Source organism: Desarmillaria tabescens (genome assembly GCF_030435595.1).
Source record: "Desarmillaria tabescens strain CCBAS 213 chromosome Unknown EV420scaffold_26, whole genome shotgun sequence".
Classification (NCBI taxonomy): domain Eukaryota; kingdom Fungi; phylum Basidiomycota; class Agaricomycetes; order Agaricales; family Physalacriaceae; genus Desarmillaria; species Desarmillaria tabescens.
In genome coordinates, this window is record NW_026848325.1 from 188940 (window position 1) to 212078 (window position 23139).

Genomic DNA, 23139 nt, shown 5'->3' on the forward strand with positions numbered 1-23139 from the left:
TATTGGCTATTCTATTTCTTGATGTACGACCACAAACGAATCATTCTCTGGTCCTTATTTGTCACGTATCTGCTACACTACACTCTATATAGATCCAAGTTCACGATGTTTGTCTTATTATTCCTACATGGCTCACCAACATTGGTCGGAGTCGCCTTTTTATTTGCCTTGGTTTCATGGGTTATATCACGTATACTGTACAAATGTAGAGCAAGATAGTAGGTAATCAAAACCGTGTATTCGCGCGCTGAATTATCAATATCTTTGGAGACACAGTCTTTGTTTCGTTGACAGTTCGCGGCATATTATCCTCTTAATTCATAAATTGGTCCTAGAGAGCGGTAAACAGATAAAGTAGTCAAAGAAGAAGGGCTTACAGCTGTTAAAATAATAAGTCCTAGAATACTCAACTTGGAATGTTTGGAGTCCCAGGTGATCGGCTTACGATACGAAATCATGCCGGCGTTTAGTCAACCGTGCTTGGGAATGCGGTTCCGTGGTCTCTTTCGAGTACCAAGTAGTGATGGTGGAGGTTGGGAACGAGCGATTACATAGGGGGAGGAACCGATCCAGGGACCAGGAGGTAAACATTCAACACTTTGGAAGGATGCATATTGGGCTAGCGCAACATTTTCAACGCTGAATGGCACATTATGCCAGGTTCAAACTTGGAAACTGAAAGATTCATATCTGGGCAGGGATAAGGTGTGGTTTTGGCGAGCAACACTTGGATTCTGCAGTCGGATTCGAGTTTGCTGGCTATGATATGGTATCAGGACACGTATCTTATTCGTTCAAGGCTAAGGCTGCCGTTCTGACTCTGAGCTGTCGATGATTTGCACCAGTATACGTGGCTATGAACTACTTGACTGGACGTCTTCGCTCGCGCAAGTTTGTCTCTTACGCACTGTTATAGTACATGATAGCAGCTGTATTCTCGTGAGCACCGTTCTTTACAAGCACCTCTCCGAAACACATCTCGGCACATCTCTTCTCGTGTTTTTGGCGCTAGATAGATTACTACCGCAAATAATTAATATACACTGTACACCCAATATTTTCGTTGTCTCTCTCTGCAATTCTCTATCATATGCCGATCCGGGATGTGTGGGGGCGATCACTGGCCTGGATTGGTTGATACGTTCAAACGTTCCCCACGGGACCGTCGTCACTTGCCTCATGATTGTGCCAAGGTAACAATCGATGCATGTGACTGGACCAGTGGGGCCGGGGATTGGGTAAAGCATCGGCAGAAAGTGCGGGAGTAAAAAGATAGTCAGAAACACTCACTGACTCTTCATCCAACTCGCCCAAGAAAAATGCATCCAAGGTCTTGATGGCGAAATGAATACATTCCCTTTGTTTTGCTATCTCTTCTCCTGACAAGGGAATCCGTTCGATTCCATTAATAGAAGCCTGTCGATAGAAGAAATCCATTCCATCCTCTTCAAGCAATTGTTCAAGTCTGCAGCGGCATTCATCCCATGCAGGAGCATCCGGCTGAATCCGAACAACCGATAGAATGTTCTTCTTGATGTGCTTTTCGTGGTTACCAGAACGGTATGGATTGCAAACAGTTAGGATGGAGCACACAGTAAAGAGATTATCTGGCTCGTGGAGATATCCAATGCATTCTCGTTCTACCGAAGCATCAAGACAGGATTGTCCAAATGCGGAGAGATAGCCTTCAATGATATTCACCAACCACGGGTGACATCCATGATGCCCGAAATATTCTAAGCATTGCTTCGCACGGAAGACACTGTACATTGTTTGGCTGCCTGCGTGAAGACCCTCGGCTATGATGTTGCCTGCACTACTGGAATTATAGGGATCGTCGAAGATGAGATTGACAAGTGCCTCCAGGGATCTAGGGGACATGGTATGCCATCGTGTATGGACCAGCTCAGAGTAAACACTTATGGCTGTGAAACACAGAGGTGTGTCTGCCACCATTGGTATCATCTTCAGGTTATCCGTGATGAAGCGTTCAAAGACATCGAAGACAGCGGCATTTGCCTGAGAAGAAAGGACATGCATATGGCTCATAATGCCACAGATGACTGTGGTGAGGGCATGGAGTTCCTTTGCGTCTGAATTGGCTTGTTCTTTCAAAGGAAGCCTTGAGATAAGAAATTCAGCAAACACGAGGAGGATCCTCAGAGATGGTAAGACAGAGTCAACGTTTGAAGGGCGCACAAACGCGGCAAACATTTTCAAGAGATAGGTTGTCATGTTAGTGAAGAGATGGTTGCGAATAGCGACATGAAGTTCCATGGCTGTTGACTGGGCTTTGTCCCTTTCGGAGTCACCGGAGTTGTTGTTTAAGGAAGGACGCAAAAATGCAGGTAGAACCGTGCAGCATATGTTCACGGCAAAAGAATTTTCGGTGTCAGTATCAATGGGAGAGAAGACATGGCTTGAAGCGGCATTCCTGATGAGGTCAATCCAGACTAAGGGATGGGAACACAAATATTCTGTCCCGGACGAACTACGGAATGCCAGAGCTCCGTTGAGGGCAATGTCTTCCATGAGCAGGTTTATACCACGATAATCTCTATATCTTTCTGTCAAGGCTGTGACATTGAGTGGAATCTCAACACCTGGTGTCTGTGGAAGGTTGATCACGGGAATATAGCTTTCATCAGATAGGACCAGCTTGCAGCGTAGAAATCGTTCAAACTTGGTCTCTAATCCAGGAAGTGGTGCAGCTGGTGCCCAAAAGGAACGGGAGGTCGTAGAAAGACACTGAAAGAGTGAATCATGGAGTAAGAAGCCAGTATCATCAAACAGCTCTTCAGCTTTCTGCTGCGATGCTGGATGCAAACCACCAATAGCTTGAATGACAATACTTTGGACAGTGGGATTTGATGACATGGAAAAAAGCCAATGCAAGGCCTCAACTGATAATTCACCCGACACTAAATGTACCGCATCTGACTCCAACTCTTTCAAGCCCTTCCATTTTATAGTGCTGGAGGCAGACTTGACAGCTGGTAATGGTATATCAGGCAAGTTCATCTCAGATTGGCGGCGACAGAGCTGGACAGTATACATGGTATACTGCACCACATGACTGTACAAGACATGGAACAGTTCACAGAGTGAGGTACGGTAGGGGCATTGGGGGAAAATGAGGGGAAGGATGTGTGCCATCAAGTAAGTCGCATACGCAATGGCCGTAATTGCACCAATAACCCATGCAAGGGAATCTCGCAATGGGCCAAGGAAGATCACGAGGCCAACAAAGAAGATCGCAAGGGCAGTGTGCATTAGAACAGGGAGTAGCCCAATGATAACGAGAACACGCCATTTCTGCAGTCCCGCAAATCGGAATTGCCGCAGAAGGCTACGCTCGCGGGGTGTTCCCGAGGGTAAAGCGATGTAATGATGGAGCCATTGCTTGACCAGCACCGACACGAGCGCCGTTGTGAGGCTGAGCGCAAGACTGGTAAACCACAGACCATTCACCCAGACGCTCGTGGCTGAAGCAATGAACGCGATGTCGGGGTTCAGAGGGGAAGCAGAAACGGTGTCCAAGGAAGCGCCGCTGGCAATAGCACGCTGAATATTGATCATTTCGAACAGTAGATTAGCCGACATTTCAGCGTAGTCCGCTTGTAGGCTTTGCGAAGTTTGGGCTACGAATGTTGTAACCACGGCCGAGAACAGACCCGCCTGGTACAGAGAGATGAGCACGGAGACGAATAGAACATGGGCCACGTACGAAAACGAGAAGAACATCGACACCGTCTCTCGCCTCTTCGACCATATTCGCGTCATAGATCGCGCGCTCGTCGAGGTACGTCCGAAATACCCGAGCATTAGGTCCCATCTCTTCACAGTACGCATCTTCAGGATACTTTTCCTCGTAGTTGGAAGGATCGTTGCCTGGTCAGGCTGAGATGAGAACGATTCCATCAGCATATGAGTGTGATTTACCTTTGGGAAGCCGGTAAGGAGCAGATCCTCGTAATCCGAACCTCTTGCTCGACTTTGCAGGATCGACATATTCAAGATACGGTTGGCCTATAGTGTCGTTCTCCTCTTCCTCGACAGCGACAGGCGAGGCTTCGAGTTTTGAACCCTTCTCCATTTTTACTGGGGTGGTTGTGGGTACGACCTCGCTAGCAAGGGTATCAGAATTTGTGGGCGTTGTGGTAGACGTGAAAAGCGAGATCCAATAGTCATCAAACATCTCCGACGTTACAGCATCAAGGCACCAACAACAGAGCAAAAACGGAAATATTCCATAGCTTATGCGCGCATCAGGACAAGACCCTTGAAGACCGGGAGGGCCGAGTGGGCGTCGTAACACCAGTTGACAGTGAATATAGTGGAAGATATAGGGAATTATAGGCGATACGGGAAGATTATCAATTTTGCACACTATCGTAGCACCTTCGAACAGCGCTCATCCCCGACGTCCGGTCCGATTGTTCAAGAATCCGATGGGGAAACCATAGTTGAATGGCACATAGACTAAGGTTCAAAGTTGGAAGCCGAAAGATTCATATCTAATTTTTGAGCCTTCGGCAGTGGTAGAATGCGGTTTCGGCGAGCAACACTTGAATTCTGCCATCGAATTCGAGTTTGCTCAGTTTGATATGGTATCAGGACACGTACTTGGACATTCCTGGGGATGGAGCAATCTGTTGAATACGTATCAATGATGTCGCAACATAAGAACAGAAATGCGCCAAACTCCAAGACAAAAGATTATCCCGGAGTGCTAGCCATTGCAGGTCGCAATGAGAGCTCCACAACTTTCTCGTCGTTCTTGAGCCAAAGCTTCACCTACGGGTGCTATCCTTCCTTATCTCATTCCTCTTTCCATTGCAAACAAGATCTACAACGGCTACAGCGCCATCACAGCAATGTTTTGGCCTGAGCCCCAAAGTCAATTATTTGGACTTGTGTTTACATCCTGAGAATCGTCTCGCAGCGCGACTCTCACTGCAATGATTTCGCCGACACGAACACATAAACTGGTGTTGTAATAACTACTTAAACAAAATGATAAGTTATAGGGTTGAACGCGTAACTGGGAACGAACCTCGAACTGATAAGTCTAGATTACCGCCTCGGTAGAAACGTTGCCCTAACCAATTCTCTCACTCTTCACTCCCATGCAACTAGATTCACCCTGTGCGTCACCTCGATGCGCATCGAGTCTTTCGAGTGAAGTATACAGTGCAAGTATGCAAAGACGAGCGCGTCGAGTGCTGTCGGAGCCCTGCCTCACGTCAGCTTTACGAAAGAAATGAAAACAGGAAAACGTACTTGGATGACAGGAACCACTTATCGGTGCCCAATCTCTCAGAGAGCGCCCCAATGGCGTCCCAGTAACGCGACTGTATAGCTTTACGGGGGATACGCGTACCAAAGGGCGGGAAGAGGGAAGTAAGGCCTGACAGCAGGGCTGGAGGCAGCGTGAGAATGGACTCGATCGGGTGGGATTTCGCTTCCGCCAAGGAGAACGGCGCCGACGTCGGTTGGACAACGAGCAGCGCAGCGTGCACGCAGCCTTCCAACAACGCCACCCACGCCCGACTCTCGTCACGCGTCGCTTCGTCTTTGTAGCATTCCAGCCCACTATCATCGTCAACGTTGACCTTGCTGTCGACCCAAGCAGGCGACTCCCTCGCCGCTAATCACTGTGCGCCGTCCCACAAATTCGGAAGCTGCCCATCGATAGCACCCTGAGGGTCAACGTCGGTGCGCACGGCAATGTGGTCAAGACCTCGTAGAGCCAGGTAGGCATGCCATTTGAGGCACTTGACGTCGGAGCTGAGGACGCCATCTGGCGAGTGTGGAGGATGGATCCATAGACAAGGCCTCAGGTATTGGCGCGTAGATGTGGAGAGGGGAAGGGGAAAGCAGTTTGCGGCCGCCTGCCATTAGGGGACATAGCTCAGTCGGGAGATGATGATGATGATGAAGGTCTGGATTGGTGACCCGCAACACGCCTCGTAGTGGGCGAAGACGCGGGGGTACAGTACTCTACTGCTATGTATGACTGTACCGCTACTCGTTGTAATACTAATCTACTTGTCAACTCTATGGTATGTAAAACTCTCGGGTAAAATTCTATGTAGCTTCGTGTGTTTTAGGTGTCTATTCTTCGTTGCGAAAATCATTGTCTAGGGAAAAGAGATAGGGAATAAATACAAATAGAAAAAGAGTAAAGGAAAAGAAACAATGGGGGGGGGCCCGGTAGCGCTGCGATGTAGTGTTCTATCCATCATCCTCTTCTTCATGCGGCTCTGGTTCATCTTCCCAGAGCGGCATTCCCACCTCTCGCCTTTGAGTTCCGGTCTTTGTAAAGGCTCCAGACTCCGCTAGGAACCTTGTGACCGCTTCGATGCCCAGCTCAGTCGGGAGAGCAACAGACTGAGGCTTCTTGACTTTTCGGTGGATAAACGGATGAGCGGGACGAAATGCCGATCAGCGACGTAAGTGGTCGAATTTGGAATTCGCGACTATCCAACCAACGTTCTCGCGTTACTTACTCCTCAGTCTAGACAAACGTTTAATATTCAGGGAAGCTGCTTCATAAAGGCCTGCTCTAGCGTGTTCTGGTATCCTTCCACGAAGGGTATAATACCTGTAGATATTTCTCTTCGCTCTATGGAATCCGAGTCCAACAATTCGACTCCTGCGGTTCCGGTACCCTGGAACACGTCCATGAGGCAGGCAGTGATACCATATCTCACCAAGATTGCCCATGGATCAAGTCTGTTTATAGCGACGTTCCTTCTTATCCATCTAACCCCCCCAGCCTTGGCTAATCTTGGTGGCTCCTCTCTTTCATCGCAATCCATGGTAACTATTCTTCCTTCAATGTTAAAACTTGATTGACTTGGAAATGAATTTCCAGCTCCTCGGGAGAGAATACTACCAAACAAGCTTTGGCGAGAAATATCTCGTTCTCGCTCCGATTGCCATTCACGCTCTTTCCGCTTTTTTGAAAAGAGTTTTGTCCGGGCCGAAGAACCCTCCACGGCCGCCTTCGAGTCTTCTGACGGCTACGGGGTACGCTACGATGTGGTTGCTCCTGCCGATTCATTTTCTTGTGCACCGTCGTCTTCCAACGAGTCCGGCGCCTCCCATCCTTGAAGTGGGTCCTTCCGAACTTGATTATGAGTTTGTCAAGGTCGGGTTGCAGACGTGGCCATGGAGGAGCGCGTTGCTGTATGGTGGACTGGTGACCGCTGTAACGCTTCATATGGCAGATGGTATGGGGATCATATGGAACGCGTATTTGGCGCAGTCGTGGGGAAGGATGAAGCAGTCTATGAGGAAGTATAGACGTGCGGGTCTGATTGCTGGTGTTGCGCTTCCGGTGCTTTCGGGGCTTGTTGTCGTGGCAAGGGAACCGATTTTTGCGTTCGCTTCCACTGTGAAAAGGTTCCAGGCGGTGTTTTTGATGTCGTGGATTTATCGCTTGTAAGCTAGAACATGTGATAAGTAAGGGGATAGACGAATGCTCTCCGAATGAGATATAGTATGGTATTTGTTGGTTATTGTAAATTTCTTTGGGATAATACTAGAACTTCTCGACGCGTTCTCTATTTTCATCTTGGATGAGAAACTGAATTCCACGTGTATACACGACAATAATTATAGAATGAGTGGGGATTGGTTCGCTTCTTCTAATAAGCGCCCGCAGAACCTTCAAAGCTTAAAACCAAGCCCTCGCATGCACGCAAGGTGCCTTTGCACCAATTCTTGGCATTTCTCATCACCATCCGTTGTGCCATACTTCAGGAAACAATCATCTCGTGCAGACTTAGTTTGCGGGCACGCACAACAGCTAAGTTAATTAAAGAAGATAGCAATTATAATTCTGTTCATCTGACGAACGAAAAACGCACGGTTTGAGTCCTTGTGGGTTCAAGGGATTCATTTTCGGGTCCGTGGGATCATAGGGCTTCTCTGGCGCAGGGAACCATAGAGAAGTAATCTAAAAATTTCAAGGTCAATTAGCAGTCTGAATAGCGACTAAAAGCGCACCCTCTCGAACATTTTCGGTACTGGTGGATGAGTAAACTAGAAATGCAAACCGGGAAGTTCCGGACCGTGGAAACAGTAATGATTATGTCATGACCTGCCTTACCTTTTACGATGTCAGACGGAACAGCTGCTCTCGCGATTCTTTTCATAAAGATCAATCATGAAGCTACTCCAGGATTGACCGCAAAACATGTCCACATTCCTCTTCCTCCTCCTCGTCGCGACATTCTCTGTCCTGGTCGCGGCTCAGTCTTGCGAAAATGCAGGCGTCGTGAACGGCTCAAGCTGTGATTGCCCTACAGGATTCGGCGGTTCGAATTGCTCTCAGCCAGCATGTGGAGGAAATATTTTCCAAGGCACAGATCGTTCATTGGCGCCTATCAACTCGAACGGATTTGCGAATCTCACGGCGGCGGGGTGTTCCTGTCAGAGTGGATGGACGGGAACTGGCTGTAATGTTTGCCAGACAGACAATGCTTGTGCGTCGGGATATTCGTCCTCGACCTCTGGATCTTCAACGAGCTCGTCAGGGCTGACTGGACTGAATGATGGGCAGAACAGGACGTTAGTGTGCAACAATTCTCCTAGAGTTTGGGCAGCGGGGCAGCTGAGTTGCAACGTTAATGTGTGTCTCTTTCTCTTTCTTGTCGTGCTGCTGGCTTATAAGTTACATAGAATCCAACGTTGCGAGCACTGTATCCTCTAACTTCAATACTCAACATCGAACGGACCCTCAATTCCTCCCTGAGCCCCATTCCAAACACGACATCTTTCGGCTCCGCAGGTTCCGTTTATGCCCAGCTCTTTTACGACGGTGTCGAGCAATTCTACTGCTCTGCCGATTCTTGCACCCAAGACCTTAGCAGCGGCTCTAACGGAAGCTCCTCGTGGGGCTGCCAGAATCTCTCGTGCACGTGTCGAACAGGAACTTCGTTCTGCGGCGCCGTACATGTGTCCGACTTGACCAGCGCGATAAATGGCCTGTCGGGGACCTTGACTATAAACTGTAACCCTCTCAATGAGTCCACCAACACGGCGTCCTGCTCCTTCCAACAATCTACTCTCCAGATGCTTTTCGGCTCCTCGGGTCTGACAATGGAAGATTGTGCATTCGGAGAATGTATTGGACAGTATGTCATTGATAACAATGGCAATGTCACTTCCTCGACAACTGTCACCTCTTCCGCTCATCTGAGCGGAGGTGTTATCGCGGGTTTGGCGGTTGTAGGCGCATTTGTTCTTGCAGCGGTGATCTATCTCGGCTTTGGTGTTCTTCTCCAGAGAAGAGCTCGTAAAGCGAGTGACGATGACCTTGGCAATGGGAATATCCCCGTGGTATGGTCAGATATCAGCTATCTTGTCTCCACGGATCATTCTGTTTTTGGAGGCTTTCGAAAGAAGAAACGTGATGATGGGGATGGTACGAAGGTCGTTCTGGATTCAGTCAGTGGACGGGTTCTACCTGGACAAATCATGGCTATTCTTGGACCCAGCGGAGCCGGTAAAACTACCCTTGTCGATATTCTTGCGCAGAAGCCCAAAAGTGGGCGCGTCACTGGGACAATCTCTTTTCCGGGCGCAACGAAGCCGCGTATCGGTTTCGTCCCGCAACAAGATGTCCTTCCGCCCATGCTTACAGTCTACGAAGCCCTCCTATTCGCAGCCCGTCTTCGCCTCCCAGAATCCGTCTCTGACATTGACAAGCAGTCGCGTGTTTTATATATCATGGACAAACTTGGCATTTCGGAGTTGAAGGACTCTAGGATAGGGTGGGGTGATGCTGGTGGTGGGAAGGCTAGAGGGATTAGTGGAGGGGAGATGAGACGCGTCAGTATCGGACTGGAGCTGATCGCCAGCCCAGACGTGCTGATTTTAGACGAACCCACCTCAGGTATGCTTGATTAGTGTCTTTACTTCACTTGCTCGACAACTGATTCCTCCTCAGGGTTAGACTCTGTGTCCGCTGCTCGCGTAGCGAATCTGTTACATGATATCGCGCACGACAGTCAACACCCCACCGCCGTTATCGCTTCTATACATCAACCTAGCTCTCGTCTATACCAGACTTTTGACCAGATACTTGTTCTTTCTCATGGACACACGTTGTATTCTGGACCTGGTAGCTTCGCTCCTGTCGACCACTTCGCTGTTGTCGCGCCTGGAGCTGTACCACCCTGTCCGCAGGGGTACAATGTAGCGGACTACCTCCTTGAAGTTGCTAGCGATCCGCCGTTAGCTCTTATCCAGCAAGCGCGGAGTCGGGACGCACCTGATAGCACTGACAAAACTGAAGGCACCCCCCATTCGGATCCGTCATACAATGATGTATCTACTTCTTTGGAGAAAGGGTTATTTCTGGCGCCCACTGTCAAGCGAGCACAGTCGACCTATGCGACGACTTTCTTGACTCAGTTGCAGCGCCTGTCCGGTCGAGAGTGGAAAATCCTACGACGGTTCGTGAGCCTGTGGAATATTAGTTCAGTTCCTGTGACTAAAATGTTTTGCGTGCAGAGACAAGACTTTATTCCTCACTCACCTTGGGATTGCTTGCGTATTGGGAGCGTTTTGTGGTACGACTCTTTCTTTCTCTCCTCTACAATTATTTGTCCACTAACGTGATATATAGGAGGACTGTACTACAAAACAGGCGTTAATATAGCAGGCTTTCAGTCACGTATTGGGTGCCTCTTTTTCCTGGTAAGTCCTTCGTGTACGTTAAATAGCGATCATTTACTAATCTTGCATTCTAACAGGGCGCGCTCATTGCCTTTTCGTCTCTAAGCGCATTGTACAACATGGTAGAGATTCGGCCTTTGTTCTTGCGAGAGAGGTCAAGCTCGTATTATAGGTTAGCATCTGTTTTTCCATGAAGATTCGTTTGTTTTGACGATCATCTACTACCGCAGTCCAACGACGTGGCTGCTATCTCGTTTTCTTTTCGATGTTGTGCCCCTACGTGTGATTCCGATGATTGTCGTGTCTACAATGTAAGTCGTCGCGAGCTCGCGTTTTCTGGTCCCTAATTACATTCCCAGCACGTATTGGATGGCGGGACTTGCCGGTGACGCAGCCCATTATTTCAAGTTCCTGTTCGTCCTATTCCTTTACACTCTTGCAATTACTCTTTTCGTAAGCTCTTCTTCTCTATCGAATTTTCTCAACATATTCTTACCCGAGGTTTGTGACAGAACTTCCTCCTTGGCGCTTTATTCCGCAATGGTGGTATTGCGATCCTCCTTTCTGCTCTGAGTGCTCTGTATCAGATGACGTTCGCTGGGTTCTTCGTGCATTTGGGGGCTATTCCTCCTGTCCTGCGTTGGCTTCAATGGCTGTGTCCTCTGAAGTACTGCTTAGAGGCGTTATCGGTCAATGAGGTCGGCTCCGGACTCATGATAGAGGATTCACTTGAAGGCGTCCCTGTGAACGTGTCTGCGACTCTCATCATGAATTTGGTAAGTAATTTGTCTGCTTGTCTTTCGCGGGAATCTCACTGTGACTACGCAGCTATTTGGGTTCGGTTCGAACAATTATTATAGGGATGTACTAGTACTCTTTGCTTTCATTGCTGGCTTTGGTTTAGGAGTTATTGGCATCGTTTGGTTCAAAGTACGAGAACGCCGGTAGTTTAGGGACATTTAATGGTTCATATAATTTACGGTGATAGTGAGTGCTACATGGATGTGAAGGCTGGGATCATGCTCAAGTTTTCGATGCAAAGGGAATCAATGTCGTGAGAATAAGTTCTCTAAACCGGGAGACGAATTTTGAATCACCTTTGCGATATTTTGCAATTGGAGCCAATTCGAGGGTTCTAACTCAATAGCACGCGTTTATCCGATATTGTCTTACTAAAGGTTCGTTCGGGCGGTATAGGGCGGTACCCAGTTACAGGAAGCGCCACAATGGATCGACGATTGCCGCAAGACATAGAAAGGTAATAGGAGACGCAGCAGCCTCTGCTATACCAAGCGAGGGGCTAATTGCAAGAAAAGGAGAGTAGCCAAAAAGTTCGAACAATGGCGATTCCTACCGGATCTTTAACGTGTTTCCAAGCGGGGATACCGGTTTTTTTTTTCCAAGAGATTTTTAGACTTTGGAGAGGGGATACGAACAAGTTCCGGTGTTCTATTGTCGGTCCGTTTTGGTTACCTCCCGGTTTCATTCGGCGATATCACGGGGCTCTGTGGAAGGTAAGTAAGTCTTTTCGACTCCTCCCGATTCGGATTGAGTGAGGCGTCCAGGTTCATGGAACGACACGACAGCTCGTTATGCAGTGCAAATATTGCCGTGTGAGAGCTACATGGTGTGAAATTCAGTATATGAGTTTATGGCTGACTGATGGATGCTCATTTTCTTCAGGAACAACTACTTGAAAGGCACCGAGTATCCCTGGATTGACTGGGGTGATAAGCCGAGGATTTAGGCATGATTCGTTAGGCAGCTACCAGGTCAAGATCGGGACTAGCTTGCTCAATTTCGTAATGGTATATGTTACGATTCATTTTTTGCATCAACAAATTGGGCGGACAATGGAAGAAATTGAAGCTAAGCGTTGAAGTTGAAGGGACATACTGACATATCGGATTTCATTTTGATTTTTTGTTTCGGTATGTACCGGTATTTCCAAGCTTTTCGATAGATCGCCAAATAGCGCGCCCCGAGTCGGGGCCTGGTCAACTGGAAGTTCGGGCTCGGTGACTACTTTCGCACAGTTGTCTTTCCTTTGAAATTTCCAGAAATTGACAGGCATAGGCTAATATCTTTCCCCAGAAAATCAGTTTAGTTCCGCCGTTTACCGCAACTGCACCGCCGGCAAGTTTAATGCGTCGTGAGGTCATGATTCTCCACGCAATTGTAACATTCGCTACCAAGCGCTTCGATGGATTGAATTCACTTATCGCATTTGCTGTGTCGCCAATGATGGTACGAGTATTAGCGCACGTTTAATTTAACTATGATACTGATAATTGTCTTCCCTGAGCCTGGGTAACGTTCCACCGCGATATCACGAGGATATCATCCTTTTCTGGAACCGCGTTTCACAGGTGTACTGCGGACGTCGGATTTCGGTTAGAAGCAATGGCAAGTCTCGGCAGGTGGACAAGTATTGCGAATTCACCTCAACCTCTTTCTAACCCTCTTCTAACTTTGGAAGCGCTCTATTTATTTCGATCTCTCCACATCTCTATTGAACTCGCGTGCCTTTCTATACAATCCCTGTGGGGCGACATTGCTTTGTCTCCCGATCGGGTCTACAGACTTCAGGCCACCAACATCAAGGGGTCAGCACTCATTTGACTTCCAGGTGCTGCTAGACCACCGTATGTGAGTCGAAACTCGAATTATCAAAATATATGGACTATCAGTTCCAACGTCTCGCGGGTACAAAGAGTAGGGCAAATGCCGCCGAATAGGAGCCTCGTGCGCACCCGAAAGGCACACCTCTTTCCGGCGGTAGTGGCAATTCCCGCCGGCGGAGACGTAAGTCCATTGCCGCATCCACTCAACCGTGACAACGTGGTCAATGTCTCAGATGACACTGGTCCTCCTCCTCCCTCTATCAGAACAGCAAGCAACCGGCCTGTGAGTGTACGGTCTTTTTTCTTGGATGCAAAGGCCCATGAGCCAGCTGATATTCAACCTGAACAATAAAAAGCCCTGAAATACGCCCAAGGGAGCAGGGATCTAGTCGATCATGATCGAGCTCAATATCTGAGATATGTTTTCTTCAGAAAAGGTCATGTCAAATCAAGAAGTCAATCTAGATCGCCGAGGGTATCAGAGCATTTAATTGTCGACAAAAGATCATATGCCCCCTACACTATGCATACCCCAGGAGCTCCCTCTGGCTGGTCGCCCAAGAACCCAAACGGCGACCATGTCGGTAACAACCATGTCAAAGGTCGCGTCATCAAGTTCCACGCTGACAGCAATGCAGCTACTCAGGCCCCTCACTCTACCGTCTCATCTTTTCACATCAACACCGGAAAAGGCCGCTCAGAGCATGTCGCTCGACCCCGGAATGCTTTCATCTTGTTTCGCTGCGACTTCGTACAAGAGCACACGAAGGATGGGGGAAGGCCCCGTCGCTCCGCTGGGGGTGCCCCAGGGAAAACAGTCTCAAAACGCGCGGGTGAAGCATGGCATCTGTTGAGTAAGGAGCAAAGGGATCACTACCACGATTTGGCCGAGCAAGAGAAGCTCGAACACGCTCGTCGACACCCTAACTACCGTTTCCAACCTCTGAGGCGCTCGTCAGCAGAAAGGTCAAGACGCTCTGCCGCCCGTCTCCTGTCGGGACCTCGGATCTCCATGCGTCGCACTGCAAAGTCCCGACACTCTTCGTCGAACACCCATTCCTTGGTTGCACAGACTCGTTCACCCTCCCCATCGACGTCGCCCCCGGATTCTCCAATTTCCCAGCCAACTCCGGCACTTCATGGCCTGGAAGAGGGCTCCGAAGCGGAGGATGAGTCTAATGCCGTCACCAAAGGCTTACACCGACGGTCCTTCTCCGTCCCGGTCTTGTCATCTCACTGCCTTCCCTCCGGTAACGAGCCCATGTCCGAGTCGGCCCCCAGGAACGAAGTCAGACGCACGAGGTCAATGGGCGAGGGTGGGATTCCCCTCCCAAGTTACCCCATGCAATTTATCTCTGGAGCGAACGAAGCTCAGTTTCCAGTGAGTCTACTCCTCGTAAATCAGCTCGTATCCGACTCACAAGCATACAGATCCCTTCTCCACAAGAATTCTACGCCCCGAGCCCGTTCACCGACGGAAGCCCCTTCAACTACCCCGACCGCTCAAATTTGTATGACGATATACCCAACTACCACACATCCCCTCTGAGCACCGTCGCTTCGTCCCTGGCCGGATGGAACGGCGAGCCTCCGAGTCTGACATCGAGGGTGCCCACACCCGCTTCTTCGCCCGACTCCTCCTGGTCCTCGCTCCCCGGGTACAGCACCCAGTCTACTCCAGACGAATACTACCCATTCGGGTACCCCAGGCAACCCATGGCCCCGAATGATTACCTCTCGTGGGGCGTGCAGCCCGACTACGCAGCGGAGTCTCGTGGTGTTGCGCCCGGTGCGTATCTGGGCCATGGGGTTGCGGGCCAGTATGATGTGGGGATTGGGCTCGCCGAGCGAACACCAGACGGAGGTCTCATGCCATTCGAGGCGCGCTCGATGGACAGTTACCATCCAGATACCTACAAGGCTTTTTGATTCTTGCATCTTTTGACTTGTCATTCATCCAGTTGTGATTTGACCTAATAATTGTAGCATATTATTCTCTCTCTATATTTTCTTACCCTCTATGTAGCTTATTACAGTTATCCCATACGTATATTAATACACCCTGTACTTATTCCAAACCTAAAGTATTTTACCACCCTTCTTCATTGCCGCCCCTCAATCCTTTGCAATGATAACGAACATTGTTGATTCGGAATTGAGGCAGGTTGTGAAGCCGCCGAGTCGCAGTGTATTACCACCTCAGGCTTGTTATTCCCATCCATCGTCGGTCGTTTCCTCCTCAGCGACGGTCCTATGCATCTCTCACGAGAGACCCCAACAGATGGACAGACTGCCAAGTCCACACCAAAGGCCTCCCGATTAGCTTTTTCCACCTCCAAGTAAGCCATCTGACGCGCTTCCCGAGCCTTAACAGCCTTGCTCTCCGCCTTACAAGACTTCGCCCTGACATGATCATAAAACACCACATAATGACCCCACTCCTCCATAATCCTCTCCCTCTCCTTCCTAGTCGTCGGGACCGAAAGACTCTGAATGGTACGATACGGGTAGGGCTTCCCCATCGCCTCATAAGAGCGTAAGGAATCCCAATCCATGCGATGCCACCGCTTTCGAGCCTCCTCTCTCGTTATGCAGCCCATATTCACGAGTCGGTAGAGCATCTTCCCAGAAATGGGAGAAACGCGGGGGGTTTCCCTCATTCGGAGTTCGTATTCGGCGATGGCGATGTGGTGGTTGAATAGTTCGACGACGGGAGGGGTGGAAGAGGAAGAGGAAGCGGATGAAGGGGCAAAGTCGCGGACTTTGATGCCGAGGGATGTGAGTTTGGCAGTGTTCTCCTCCGGGTCTTCTTCTGGAGAATATGTGGGCTGGGGGACTTCTTGTTCTGTTTCTTCTACTACGTGGACGCTGATGGTGGTCTGAGAATACGGTGTCAATAATACGATAAATTGCAATCGATCGAGACGAATTACTGTGTTATCGACACGCTTTCCGTTCCTTGTTGGAGCTTGGTCGGACCTGGATTGTAGGACAGCATCTGCTGGGCTACGAGACTTTGACGACAGCTTCCCGTAGATGGCGGCGGTGAGGGTTACCTTGAGACCCGTAGGCAAGGAGAATGAAAACCGATTGTTAGGCATCCCGGACTGTAGAGGGATCGTTCAAGACAGAGTGTTAATGTAGGTGATCGGGTTATGAGCTAGTCTGCGTAACGTTCTCGGGCGTCGCAGTGGGACAATCCCACGACAGCAATGGACATTCGCTCCGATTCGGTAGCTGCGGCAGGGCCCAGGTATTGGATGACATACCGCATCTCATATTGCGGTCAATAGAAGCCCATTTCAGAGTGCGAGCTGATTCTATTGCTTGATGGGCCACAGATATTGGGGTCTTTCCGTGAAGGATTACTACCGGAGTCAAAGGACAGAATCGCGTTACGCTATGGGCAGTAGACAGCTGTAAGATATAACCAGGAAGACATCCTGGACCCGCGTAACGCACGATATTCTTGGGAAGATTCCGGTTGGATGGATTATGAATTTGGAAAAAATACGAATTTAACGTTTATTCAAAGAGTGGAATGTTGGAAACGTCTTCCTACAGCGCCTACGATCACCAATGGGGGCATGTTCAAAATACAAGGGCAAAACGAACCTCCTCAATCAGCATTAACCCAGGTAATTCTACCGTAAGGTGTTACGACACTTCCGGGTTGCTGTTTTTCTTTCACCCAGAAACCGATTTCATATATGCCGTGTTCTTTATCGCCGATAAATGCGTGTTCCCCCTCGCTGACGGGTACGCTCAGAATCAGCTCACATGCTCGCTTCGACGATGCTGTTGCCGATGTCTGAAGGCTCCATTTGAACGATTGCGATGAAGATTGAACAGGCCGTTCGCCAATGACACTTGTAAACTGCTGAGACAGATGTTGTATTGATCGATTTTCTGCAAGGACTCGAACGTGCGCAATCCCCGAAGCCGTACACAGGTGTACCGTGTTGGAGGGAGGCTGTAACGGGACCTATAAACACAAGTCAAGTACGTATAGAGGTCCGAATTCGAACAACTCACCCGTAATTCTCGCGGCGTCAAGTCCCCACAAAAGAACGGAAGTACACCCTCTTCGGCAGGCGATGTGATAAGCCATTTCAATTCTACGCCATCGGGGCGTATACGACCGCCCTCGACTTCAGATTGGTATACGGTTCCGCTGCCCTCTAGTTTTCCACGCGCGTTGATAATATCTGACATTCGAGTCGTCTTGGATCCATTCCCGAGAAAGGCGAAATCGATCCATCCAGGCTGTTTCATTGCCCAGCGATGCGATTCGCGTCGGTGACGTTCGTCAGAGCCTAGGGGATACCATGATGCCGCATGAGTGAAGGCGATTAGCTCTAGATATACACCGTCGGCCAGTACCTAGCATATAGTCAGCTGAATTAGACTAGACGCCTCGAATTCGTACTTACAACCAAAGCATTGGAGGTGAGACCATCAGCATGAGTTCCTCCTTCAAGAACTCTTGATTGGCTTCAATCGAGGCTGGCGACGTCTGTTAAAGCAGAGCTTACTTGAATCCTAGGGACTTGAACGAATCCGAAGCCTGCTGAACAGTTCCTGGAGGCGTCAAATGGACTATATGGTCCAATATTCGCGTACTTGTATCTTTCATGACGAGAAGACTTGGTAAGGTGCCAGAATCGTAGACAGACGCGAGTGACGGGCCAGAGGCTTTTCCCGGCATGTCGGCATGCTAAACTTGCCGCCGGCTCACCACCACTAAAAATGGCGCGCACCTTGGTTAAGAACGTTGCGACCATTTTTGGTGCTGAGCTCGTTCTCTCTGAATCCAAAGATTACATATACAAATTGGGCATGGTATTGGAATGAAGCCCTAAAATGTAGAGAGGTTGATGTGGAGAGAGAGAACATTGTGTTACCTTCGTACGTTTTCCATCAATCCTCTTGTCTCTGTGAAATTGACACAGCGAAGTGATTCAGGGGTACGCGGCCATTTTCTGATTAGCAGGTTTATATAACGATCTCATTATGCATCGCGACACAGGATGTGCCTGGCTCAGTCTTCGAGTTTTCAAGGAACCAATCGTTAGTAGACTAGATCTCTGCTCCTGCGCTTCGGACGGCGTAAGTACGGATCCCAAGGCCACTCCGCTTCTTCGTGCAAACCATGCATCATCTCACAATTCTTCCTCGCCGTCTTCATGGCGCGTTCTGCATCATTTCTCAGTGCGGCCGGTGTATAATTACTTGACTATAGACGACATCAGACAAATGCTGCGTGGTGGAGGCGTTTCCACTGCCCGTGAATGATATCGATGTTTTACCTGGCGGAGGAACGTCACCATTCACGGTATACGTCTCGGACTCGTCGACGGAGTTGACGAGAATACACGCACCGTGTGACCGCCCGACGGAAGTAGTTCTATGACTTTCTCGTCACCCTTGCCCTTCCATGTCATAGTGGACCGGTGCCTCTTCGATTGACTAACACGCCACAAACGATGCATTGAACCCATTGCCACGAAAGATACTATGAGTCAGAACAACTTTGAAAATTGGATGCATCGATATCGATACCACTATTACATCTAGCTGAAGATGGAAAGTACGCCATTTCATTCGATCCAAACACAATTCATTGAGTTTCATCTACAGACACTCGAGATCCGGTGGTATGTGCCTCTATTTGAACCCATTTTACTAGGCGACCCATGTGAGCTTCGTCTAGTGAAGTCTGCGCCACTTTAGCACTACTTGACTGTTTTGCTACTCGTTTTCTCAAAAATTCACCATGGGCCGGGCTCTCTTTTCCTCTGTCTACAACTCTGCGCCTACTGTAGCGACGCTCACGCCGTTTGCCGACACTCCTTACGAAAAGATATATGAGAAATGGAGCATCTTCAACCAATTCGACCCAGATTCGGATGATTTCTTCGAAGATGCCCAGTATGAGGTGTTCATTACCGACGAGCAGGAGCAGGAGCAGGAGCAAGACAGCGAGCAGTCAGACGTTGGCAGCACCCCTGCCTTGTCGCGGGAGGGCAGCATGGAGGACAGGAGCAGTCCCATGGCTGTTGGCTTGGACGATCCAGCTGCGATGCTGGCCGATGCAATTGACAATGGTGAATGGGACCAGAGCGTCCCCACGGCCACCATTAACGGCGACGTCGAGAGTGATCCTCAGTGGCGGCGCGTAGGCGACCTTCCCATCTGGACTAGGCCAGTCCTCGCCAATACGCGTTTCGTCTCAGACCCTCCAACATCCAGCTTACCGCCCTTCCTGCCGCCGTTATCGCTTCGCAATTCGACAACGGCAAGCGATCTCGACGACGACGAGCCACCCACCCACTGAGACGCAGCGTCGTTATCGCGCCCATCACCATCCCCCGTTTGCCCAGCCCTGTCACTCCAGATGCTCCCTGACACCGCCCAATGCTACCTTTTCTCTATCTTCGTTGACCCCTTCCCCGGCTCCATCCGTGACGCCTCGCGTTTATCGCTGGCCTGCACCACCCTCTCAGCTCTGGTCCTCTCACTAACTCCAGCGCTCGCATGTCACATGCTCGAATTGTGCCTCAGCCTGCTCGTATCCATCTTCCCACCTTTGCGGTGATCGCGAAAAGTATCGCTAGCCATAGATTGGGTCGGTCTGTTTATACAGTATACTATCAGCTATCTATCTTCTCATATCTGAACGCATCGTCCCTTCCTTTGTTGTACTTCGGGTGGATTGTGTTTTGATTTATGCTGCCATTTTTCACATATATAGATTGCGTTCTATTGTTTATCTTCCCGTATGCTCCCATCGATTGGCACACGCTCCTTCCATCTTGTACGTAACACGGCAGTCTCTTTCGTACTTACATTACTACCTGTGTATCAAACGGAAATGCATAGCCAATTCTTGATTTCTCGTGAGCCAGATCGAAAGTTCATTCTCAAGTAATAGCAAGATAGCTTAGGTATTGAAAGATGCTCAAAAGGAACCACTGATATATCTATTGGCCTCCTAACGATGTCGGAAAACAACTGTCTGGCTAATGATGAAGTCTATCTTCTCCTTGTTAAAATCATCGGGTACCACGGTCAAGTTGTCTGCACTGATTTGTAGCAGCGCCTACTTGAAGTTAGAGACTTCAGTCCTGCGAAGACAATGGAATGCATTACCTGATCGCTAGCCGTATACTGAGGCCATGTTGGGCGCTGCGAGCCGAAGCCGTCGTTGGGATCCAGGCTCGTTGCGAATGACAACCAATAATCAATCATTACAGTACTCAGGGCAACTACTGGCGTTGTTTCATTCATAGCTGCTACCTCGCCGAAGATGAATGGAATCTCTCCCGCGTGAGGCACTTCATGTGGAGTGAGCACTTGGCTTTGTAACGTTCAAGTAAAACCTTACCCCCGAGGTAAGCCGGCGTAGAGGAAAGCCGTTGTGTGAATCTATACGCATATGACTTCACGCCCACATCCGCGGTTGTTTGGCTCCAGAGGCGTCTTTGGGAGTTGAATGCCAGGTCGCCAACTGGATTCTGGGTTAGAAATATAGGACGGAAGAAGGAAGGCTCGCTCATACAGATTGCAGATATCCTCTTAAAGCCAGGAGACAAGCCAAAGGTCTCGTTTCCTGTATTATACGGGGACCCCTCGGCTGGATCGTCCGGATATAGATCCATCAGTTCATTCATGACATCTGTCGGGATAGCAGGGGGCGAGTAGTTTGAATTCACTATTGAGCGAATCACTTCTTCGGTATAGTCCTGTGTCGGGGCGCTGAAAAGGGGTCCTATGAGTTGGATCAGTACGCGGACAACACATTCGAGGGGCTTCTTTACCTTCATCTAAATTTGTACCAGCGATGAACGGTAAACGCGCGAACTGTCCCGTGGAGAGCAGGTGCGAAGGCAAGTCAGGAAAGAGACCTGAAGGTCCATCGAGAGTAGGACAAAAAGGAAACAGCTCCGTTGCCTTAGAGTACGCCTGTAAAAACCCTTGGTAGACTTCAGAAGAGCTCGCATTTTGCACGCAGGGAAACGTTGACAATGTTCCGACATAGGAACTGCACTCCGGTATGGCGGCGACGAAATTATTCCATGCATCTTCTCTATCTTCTCGAGCAGTAGCATTGAATGGGAGGGTGGCGCTTGCAGTTCCGGACTGGAAGATCTGGGATTCGGCTTGAGTATAGTAAGCACAGATGAAGGTGGGAATATTTCAACTTACTCCCGCCCATGCCAGGTCCGAAATGGACGGATGTAAGAAGAGAATAGATATCATACTAGCCCCTACACTCCCTCCGAAAACAGTCACCTACTCGCTCTTCAGTCGTCTATAAACACTAATAAGAGCATCAAACCTTGTTCTTGTTGCCACCGAATGCACCAATATTGTGTTGGACCCACTCCAGCGCTGCGAGCTGATCTTTGATCCCAAGATTTAGGTTTTCCCTGTCCGCGGCTTCCTTTCCCTGAGGAAATCCGAGAGGCCCCAGACGATAGTTGAAATTGACGTAAATAACGGGTGTGCCCTGGATTAGGCACTCAGCATTAGTGCTGCAGATGCAGATAATAACACCTACTCTTAGGACACTTTGGGTCACAATTGCACTACCGTCATGGAGAGAGGCCGACCCTTCATAATAACCACCACCGTAGACCCTGCAGGAAGTTTTTAACAAATATTAGCGCGTTATTCACCTTTGTAACAGGGATGTCAGACCAAAGTAACACTGGTAGCGAAGCGTTATGGGATATCCCAAATGGTCGCAAAATATTGATGGTCAAGCAGTCTTCCGAGATTGCGTCGATAGGCAAGCCCTATATTGAAAGGCTCAGCCTTTGTAGAGCACCACAAATAAAAGGGAAACACCCACGGCCTGGAGGCAAGCCAGACCGAACTCACTGGCATTGAAGGTTTCAACTCCGAGATCAGTTTTCAGCACGGGAGGCTGCAAACGCAACGCTCCAAGAGGTGGTTCAGTCTATGGAATGCCTTGATGCTTCCAATCAACAACAGTATTTCGACAGCCGATGATCACAAACCGCCAAAGAACTCTAGCTGCGAGAGCGATAGGTCACTCCCTACAAGCTTCGTTGTACCCAGTTGAACCTCAGGCAGAGAGTGTGCCAAGGAGGCGTAGCAGAGAAAGAAAAGGGCCAACATGAAGATAGTCTAAGTGAAGTCCATCACCGCCAGGTTAAGTACCAAATCGGATGCCTGAGGGCGGTTAACCCTACCCGGGATTTGCAGCAGTGGCTGACGTCGCAGCGCAACGTCGGATAATATAACGTTAGTGAAAGACATTCGCCATTGAATAACCCAGGGACTATTATGCCAAGTCGTCGCGTGCCGCATGCCTTGACAAAACCGAATGACGCTCAGGCTTAGAACGCCCAACGCTGAAACGAGAGAATAATTTATTCGACGCTTAGAGATCGGTACGAAGAGGGAGGTGGCTTACAACTCTCCGCAATGGACGGGGAGTACTTACAAGAGGGTGGTAGAGTCTGGACAACAAACGATAGGCGCGTCGCCAATGGTTGTTCCGGGTCCGGCTCTTCGGGCCGCACCACTTCCCTCACTGAAAAAAAAAGTCCTAATAAGCTCTTGCCTGCTCTTTCATCCCTGCAGGTAAGACGTCTCGCTGTGCCCCTATGCAAGCTCTCAGGTTTTCTACGAGAATTTACCCCCAAGGGAACATGGGCCTTAGTTGATGTTGCCGTTTCTCCCCCATCCTCCTAGCCGCTCAGTCAATATGTATCTCTATAGTCCTTCACGTCCCTATTGACATGTATCATGTTATAGCTGGAGCAAAGGTTGGTGGAGGATGCCCTTAATA

The 23139-nt window shown here is 49.3% G+C and overlaps 10 protein-coding genes across 10 annotated transcripts; 4 read left to right on the top strand and 6 right to left on the bottom strand.

Moving 5' to 3' along the window:
- Positions 1-3216: 3216 nt before the first annotated feature.
- EV420DRAFT_1239136 (uncharacterized protein) lies at positions 3217-3877 on the bottom strand (the record flags this gene model as incomplete). Its single annotated transcript, XM_060466613.1, has 2 exons — positions 3217-3678; positions 3728-3877. Coding segments are annotated over 2 exons (612 nt in total), but the record flags the coding sequence as incomplete, so codon positions are not given.
- Positions 3878-4725: 848 nt separating this feature from the next.
- On the bottom strand, positions 4726-5894 carry EV420DRAFT_1554777 (uncharacterized protein; the record flags this gene model as incomplete). The annotated part of the gene is given in 5 exon segments (XM_060473621.1): positions 4726-5002; positions 5013-5014; positions 5057-5236; positions 5284-5643; positions 5674-5894. Coding segments are annotated over 3 exon segments (696 nt in total), but the record flags the coding sequence as incomplete, so codon positions are not given.
- Positions 5895-6687: 793 nt separating this feature from the next.
- On the top strand, positions 6688-7453 carry EV420DRAFT_1644863 (uncharacterized protein; the record flags this gene model as incomplete). The annotated part of the gene is made up of 2 exons (XM_060477700.1): positions 6688-6825; positions 6881-7453. 2 exons carry the CDS (start codon positions 6688-6690, stop codon positions 7451-7453), a joined length of 711 nt encoding a protein of 236 aa, XP_060328728.1.
- Positions 7454-7565: 112 nt separating this feature from the next.
- Positions 7566-8062, bottom strand: EV420DRAFT_588927 (cytochrome C oxidase copper chaperone-domain-containing protein). The gene is made up of 3 exons (XM_060482697.1): positions 8017-8062; positions 7878-7966; positions 7566-7816 (listed from the first exon to the last, which is right to left on the bottom strand). Exons 1-3 carry the CDS (start codon positions 8026-8028, stop codon positions 7678-7680), a joined length of 240 nt encoding a protein of 79 aa, XP_060328729.1. The 5' UTR covers positions 8029-8062; the 3' UTR covers positions 7566-7677.
- Positions 8063-8206: 144 nt separating this feature from the next.
- EV420DRAFT_1644864 (uncharacterized protein) lies at positions 8207-11640 on the top strand (the record flags this gene model as incomplete). The annotated part of the gene is made up of 10 exons (XM_060477701.1): positions 8207-8641; positions 8692-9907; positions 9962-10469; positions 10528-10586; positions 10643-10713; positions 10770-10864; positions 10923-11003; positions 11052-11145; positions 11205-11468; positions 11521-11640. The coding sequence occupies 10 exons, from the start codon at positions 8207-8209 to the stop codon at positions 11638-11640; spliced, it is 2943 nt and encodes a 980-aa protein (XP_060328730.1).
- Positions 11641-13711: 2071 nt separating this feature from the next.
- EV420DRAFT_589157 (uncharacterized protein) lies at positions 13712-15332 on the top strand. Its single transcript, XM_060482699.1, has 2 exons — positions 13712-14697; positions 14748-15332. The coding sequence occupies exons 1-2, from the start codon at positions 13840-13842 to the stop codon at positions 15243-15245; spliced, it is 1356 nt and encodes a 451-aa protein (XP_060328731.1). The 5' UTR covers positions 13712-13839; the 3' UTR covers positions 15246-15332.
- On the bottom strand, positions 15332-16676 carry EV420DRAFT_589100 (uncharacterized protein). Its single transcript, XM_060482698.1, has 2 exons — positions 16250-16676; positions 15332-16195 (listed from the first exon to the last, which is right to left on the bottom strand). The coding sequence occupies exons 1-2, from the start codon at positions 16415-16417 to the stop codon at positions 15419-15421; spliced, it is 945 nt and encodes a 314-aa protein (XP_060328732.1). The 5' UTR covers positions 16418-16676; the 3' UTR covers positions 15332-15418.
- Positions 16677-16935: 259 nt separating this feature from the next.
- EV420DRAFT_1272919 (glyoxalase-like domain-containing protein) lies at positions 16936-17952 on the bottom strand (the record flags this gene model as incomplete). The annotated part of the gene is made up of 4 exons (XM_060467729.1): positions 16936-17301; positions 17352-17699; positions 17750-17801; positions 17852-17952. The coding sequence occupies 4 exons, from the start codon at positions 17950-17952 to the stop codon at positions 16936-16938; spliced, it is 867 nt and encodes a 288-aa protein (XP_060328733.1).
- Positions 17953-19035: 1083 nt separating this feature from the next.
- EV420DRAFT_1554790 (uncharacterized protein) lies at positions 19036-19823 on the top strand. Its single transcript, XM_060473622.1, has one exon. The coding sequence runs from the start codon at positions 19093-19095 to the stop codon at positions 19651-19653; it is 561 nt and encodes a 186-aa protein (XP_060328734.1). The 5' UTR covers positions 19036-19092; the 3' UTR covers positions 19654-19823.
- A 472-nt stretch (positions 19824-20295) lies between these two features.
- EV420DRAFT_1554794 (extracellular triacylglycerol lipase precursor) lies at positions 20296-22533 on the bottom strand. The gene is made up of 11 exons (XM_060473623.1): positions 22343-22533; positions 22174-22262; positions 22020-22117; positions 21880-21958; positions 21658-21828; positions 21525-21611; positions 21137-21467; positions 20878-21087; positions 20704-20826; positions 20469-20653; positions 20296-20418 (listed from the first exon to the last, which is right to left on the bottom strand). The coding sequence occupies exons 1-11, from the start codon at positions 22461-22463 to the stop codon at positions 20311-20313; spliced, it is 1602 nt and encodes a 533-aa protein (XP_060328735.1). The 5' UTR covers positions 22464-22533; the 3' UTR covers positions 20296-20310.
- Between the last annotated feature and the right edge of the window lie 606 nt (positions 22534-23139).

What these genes read in the sequence shown, in the direction of transcription:
- EV420DRAFT_589100 (XM_060482698.1), bottom strand. Translation starts at nt 16,417, where the DNA reads ATGCCTAACAATCGGTTTTCATTCTCCTTGCCTACGGGTCTCAAGGTA. An exon ending in GAAAGCGTGTCGATAACACA is followed by an intron (nt 16,196 to 16,249) that starts GTAATTCGTCTC and finishes CCGTATTCTCAG; the next exon opens with ACCACCATCAGCGTCCACGT.
- EV420DRAFT_588927 (XM_060482697.1), bottom strand. An exon ending in AACCCACAAGGACTCAAACC is followed by an intron (nt 7,817 to 7,877) that starts GTGCGTTTTTCG and finishes TAATTAACTTAG; the next exon opens with CTGTTGTGCGTGCCCGCAAA.
- EV420DRAFT_1554794 (XM_060473623.1), bottom strand. Translation starts at nt 22,463, where the DNA reads ATGTTGGCCCTTTTCTTTCTCTGCTACGCCTCCTTGGCACACTCTCTG. An exon ending in GCAGCTAGAGTTCTTTGGCG is followed by an intron (nt 22,263 to 22,342) that starts GTTTGTGATCAT and finishes CACCTCTTGGAG; the next exon opens with CGTTGCGTTTGCAGCCTCCC. An exon ending in TGGTACAAATTTAGATGAAG is followed by an intron (nt 21,088 to 21,136) that starts GTAAAGAAGCCC and finishes TCCAACTCATAG; the next exon opens with GACCCCTTTTCAGCGCCCCG.
- EV420DRAFT_1554790 (XM_060473622.1), top strand. Translation starts at nt 19,093, where the DNA reads ATGGGCCGGGCTCTCTTTTCCTCTGTCTACAACTCTGCGCCTACTGTA.
- EV420DRAFT_589157 (XM_060482699.1), top strand. Translation starts at nt 13,840, where the DNA reads ATGCATACCCCAGGAGCTCCCTCTGGCTGGTCGCCCAAGAACCCAAAC. An exon ending in CGAACGAAGCTCAGTTTCCA is followed by an intron (nt 14,698 to 14,747) that starts GTGAGTCTACTC and finishes ACAAGCATACAG; the next exon opens with ATCCCTTCTCCACAAGAATT.